This window comes from Limulus polyphemus, unplaced genomic scaffold, assembly GCF_000517525.1.
Source record: "Limulus polyphemus unplaced genomic scaffold, Limulus_polyphemus-2.1.2 Scaffold8248, whole genome shotgun sequence".
NCBI classification, from domain to species: Eukaryota; Metazoa; Arthropoda; class Merostomata; order Xiphosura; family Limulidae; genus Limulus; species Limulus polyphemus.
The window spans coordinates 28,640-33,410 of NW_013673858.1; the positions used below are offsets into that span (position 1 = coordinate 28,640).

General features: G+C 37.2%; 1 protein-coding gene across 1 annotated transcript in view; it reads left to right on the forward strand.

The window, feature by feature from the left end:
* Nucleotides 1–4,771, forward strand: part of LOC106475221 — a gene marked incomplete at its 3' end in the record, with an annotated part of 10,726 nt that overhangs the window by 4,438 nt on the left and 1,517 nt on the right. The window contains exons 2-5 of the mRNA XM_013935917.2: nt 785–985; nt 1,052–1,862; nt 2,313–2,942; nt 3,305–3,528. Of these exons, the coding sequence (XP_013791371.2) occupies nt 1,113–1,862; nt 2,313–2,942; nt 3,305–3,528 (1,604 nt within the window). The remainder of the gene's footprint in view (nt 1–784; nt 986–1,051; nt 1,863–2,312; nt 2,943–3,304; nt 3,529–4,771) is intronic.

Here is a 4,771-nt window from a genome sequence, read left to right on the forward strand (position 1 = left end):
CTTAGAAACTAACTGGTAATACAAAACGACACACTTGTCCTTCTTAGAAACTAACTGTAGTAATACAAAACAAAACACTTGTCCCTCTTAGAAACTAACTGTAGTAACACAGAACAAAAACACTTGTCCCTCTTAGAAACTAACTGTAGTAATACAAAACAAAACACTTGTCCCTCTTAGAAACTAACTGGTAATACAAAACAAAACACTTGTCCCTCTTAGAAACTAACTAGTAATACAAAACAAAACACTTGTCCCTCTTAGAAACTAACTGTAGCAACACAAAACAAAGACACTTGTCCCTCTTAGAAACTAACTGTAGTAACACAAAACAAAGACACTTGTCCCTCTTAGAAATTAGGTACTTGATTGAGGTATTGTTAGGTGTCGTAGATCAGTAATACGTGTTTTCAAACAATAAGAATTTGTTATATTGTAGAAACAACCATAGACAATGAAAGTTATCTTAACTTTATCTATTGGAGTTTCTACTGGTAACGAGGCTACATCACGTAGCACTACCTTCATATTTTGGTGCTGTAAATGAATGGAGAAATCTCATTATACCTTATATAGCTACGTTATTATTCGATGTCACGTTGTATTGTAATCGTAATTGAACATTAAATACTTAATACAACAGTTGACCTTTCTTAGTTTTGTTGTTGCTGCATTCTGTGTGTGGTGTATTATCATTATAGTAGAAGCATTCAATTTTCGTTCAAGTTGGAGATTCGGTGTCTGTCATTTTGATTACAACTTATTTAGTCATATCTTCTTGCAGTAACTTAGCCCAAAAACCAACAGAAGAAGACACCCCCGTGACGTATCCAAAATCGTATTCAGTAACCACTAGCCCTAATTTCAACCCTAGTAAAACACTTGTCCGCCAAAGGTCCAGCAGCGGGAACTTAGGAGGAAAGAAAACTCCACCTTGGAGAATAGATGATGAGGCTTTGAAACGAACTCGTCTCAATAGCAACCAGTAAGTACTTAGTTTTGTATGATGTAATTAGTTGTGGCAGTTCAGGAAACGATATGTGTTTGTAAGGTTTGAAACTTCTCTTCCCAGGTACGAACTTTCGCAAGACTTGCAGGACAAACAGGTAGAAATGTTGGAACGGAAATATGGCGGTATCCGTGCCCGAAAAGCAGCCTTAACTATCCAGCGTGCATTTCGAAAATACTGTATGAATAGGCGGTTTCAGGAGCTCGCTCATTCCGTGAAAAGAGAAAGAAGACTTTCTCGACGTTTCACTACAACGGATTCTGAAGAGAAGGCCCGGATGTTCAGTGACATCCGTAATAGTCGCTCCTGTGCATCCGAAGATGATGCTTTTTATGGAGCAGATAACGATCCTCCATTCCAACGTTCTTCCACCTACGTGGATGCAGTGCTTAGGTCAAATCTTTCTACTTTATACCGTGACTTTGGTGAAGAGTACCACAGGCTCTCCTCGCCTACTCACCTGTTAGGACCCACTGTTTCCAGAGAGCAAAGAATTTGCTCACACAACCACCCAATGGACTTTCGTTATCACCCCAAGAGTTATCCAGAACGTGGATCACCTTGTGGCGATGCGTTAAGTCGCGTCAGTTCCGATGACTTTGTATTTGTTCCTGCAACACCAGACGATAATAGTCTATATTACACACCCCCAATGGGTGTAAGACCGTCTCCTGCTATCCCTCGTCACCCAGCATGGACAGCAGTACCACGTAGTGGTGGAAAGAGGTTTACTCACTCAAACAGTGGGCCTGTTTTGTTTCTTAGTCCTAGTCAATCAACGCCATCTGGTGGAGGACACGAACGGTACTACACTCCTAGGCAGTCACTTTCTTCGGAAGATAGTGCCATAATTGTAAGTTTTTAAAAACACTTTTTGCCACTGTATTAAAGTGTCTTGCTATTGTATTTCATTAAATATCATTAAACAGAAAAAATATAATCCAAAAAAATAATATAAACATGAAAAATAGATGATCTCTATGTGTTATAGATATCAGTACAAACATAATATTCTGTTGAAAGGTTTATAAAAGTGACTTATAAAATTTCATGTTATATATGGGTTTTTTTTCTGTAAGTCTATTTGATATTTGGACATTAAAAACAAAGAATCAACAAGTGAGAAGTGGACATCCCTAATATTAATACTTGCACAAAGTAAAATAGATAATACCATGCCTATTCCTAAGTTTCTCTAGAAAGTCATATTGTTAGTCAGTCTCTGTCTTATATTTAGCATCCACTAACACTTCTCGGCATGCAGTATACCTGTTTAAGTAGTCATATTTTTATCTTCTTGAAGAGTGGAACAGGAGACCCGTGTGTCGATTTCTTACAAGATGGCCAGCGGCAATTTTATCGAACATCTTCAGCCAGACAGATTCTTAATGTCCCTTTAGAATGCACCTCTCAACCAATTAAATGTCAGCAGTGGCAAACACCAGTTAGAGCTTCTGATTATCTTGTTGAAAGAAAAATCACACCACCATATGTAGAGCATGAAAAAGTTTTAATGCAAGGATTTAGAAGAATTCCCTCTCTCCCAGTTCAGGAGATGAGAACTTTTAATAAGTCTCCTAAAAGATCAAGCCAAGTATCGTCCACTAACTATAACTCAAGGGAGCCAAGTCTTGGTTATAACCCATCACCATCAGAAGTCTACGAAAGGACCAAACAATCCATTAAGAAAGGTGTCGTAGAGGCTTCTCCAATATGGAAAAGAAAAGCTCTTGTTGTTGCTGAACAGATGCCACCTGGTGAACAGGTAGATGAGAAACGTTTGAGTAACATCTCAGAAAACAGTGAGGACAGCCTGGAGAGTGCAAGCTACTCTACGATTCCTCCCGTCTCATCATCTGATGCCTTCGTGGGATCAAACTATTCGGAATGTTGTAGAGCTCAAGAAATTACCTCCACAACATCACAACATAAGGTATGACAGCCTCTCCTCGGTTCATTGTTTGTCTTCAAATATTTAAACATTATATTTCATTCAGGTCTACCACTTTATCACTTACTAAGGGCAATTAATCAAGAAGTTAGTTTTTGTTGTCTTAAAACAATTTTAATGCAAATAATAGAATTGTTTAAATTTAGTTTTTGGCCTTTTTTTTATATCATTATATCATTACTGCCCTTTCTAATTTATTAAACTTTAATGAACATAAATCAGAATATTTCTATACTTTTTTGTTTAGCTGTCCCCAGCTACTGAAAAAAGAGTGTCACTTGTAATATGTTTTGTAGTTCTTAACTGTAACTTAACTTGTAAAGTAATGGCCAGTTTTTCTACAGTCACAGGTGTCAGATCTTCAGAGAAAACGTCAGTACAGAGTGGGTTTGAACCTCTTCAACAAAAAGCCAGAAAAGGGGATTTCTTACCTGATCCAAAAAAATTTCTTAGAAGCAACGGCCAAGGCTGTAGCTCGGTTCTTGATCTCCAGGAAAGGACTCAGTAAACATAACATTGGGGAGTATCTGGGAAACCTACAAAATGGTTTCAACTCAGCTGTGTTAGAGTAAGTAAACTTCTAATCAGATGTGTACCAATGTAGACTGTTCTCAGAAAACAGGTATCAGCAGCTGTAGGAATCAGGAATTACAAATACATCACACAACACTGCCCACTAGCTGGACACAGTACTATTAAACAATACACAATACAGATATCAGCAGCTGTAGGAATCAGTATTTACAAATACATCACACAACACTGCCCACTAACTGGACACAGTATTATTAAACTATACACAATACAGATATCAGCAGCTGTAGGAATCAGTATTTACAAATACATCACACAACGCTGCCCACTAACTGGACACAGTACTATTAAACAATACACAGTACAGATATCAGCAGCTGTAGGAATCAATATTTACAAATACATCACACAACACTGCCCACTAGCTGGACACTGTACTATTAAACAATACACAGTACAGATATCAGCAGCTGTAGGAATCAGTATTTACTAATACAAAACATGACACTTTATACTTTTCACCTTGTCACCTAATTAGTTTAAAAATTAAAAGATGTTCAGACATTTCTTGTTTTTCAGTATTTTTGCTAGCTTTCGACTCTTACCCAGCCTTTGTCAAGCTGTAAACCACTTTTTTAAAAACAGAGCAAAGAAGAGTCTGAAAATCTTTATCATTTTTATGTTAATGCACATAATGAGTCTAAAATGATACTTAAAGCATCAGCTGTTATATCTTTGAGTGGAAATCACACACTCTCTGTCACAGAATGTTAAGTTTAACATACCTACTAACCTCTATGTTACCTGATCTTGTGATAAATCCAAGATAGGTCATTTTTACCTTCCAGTAGTTATTACAATAGACTATTCTACTTGGGAGAAGAAGAGATAAGTATCAGTATCAGAAACATACAGTCAGACTATTCTACTCGGTAGAGGAAGAGATAAGTATCAGCATTAGAAACATACAGTCAGACTATTCTACTTGGGAGAAGAAGAGATAAGTACCAGCATCAAAAACATACAGTCAGATTATTCTACTTGGTAGAGGAAGAGATAAGTATCAGCATCAGAAACATACAGTCAGACTATTCTACTTGGGAGAAGAAGAGATAAGTATCAGCATCAGAAACATACAGTCAGACTATTCTACTCGGTAGAGGAAGAGATAAGTATCAGCATCAGAAACATACAGTCAGACTATTCTACTCGGTAGAGGAAGAGATAAGTATCAGCATCAGAAACATACAGTCAGACTATTCTACTCGGTAGAGGAA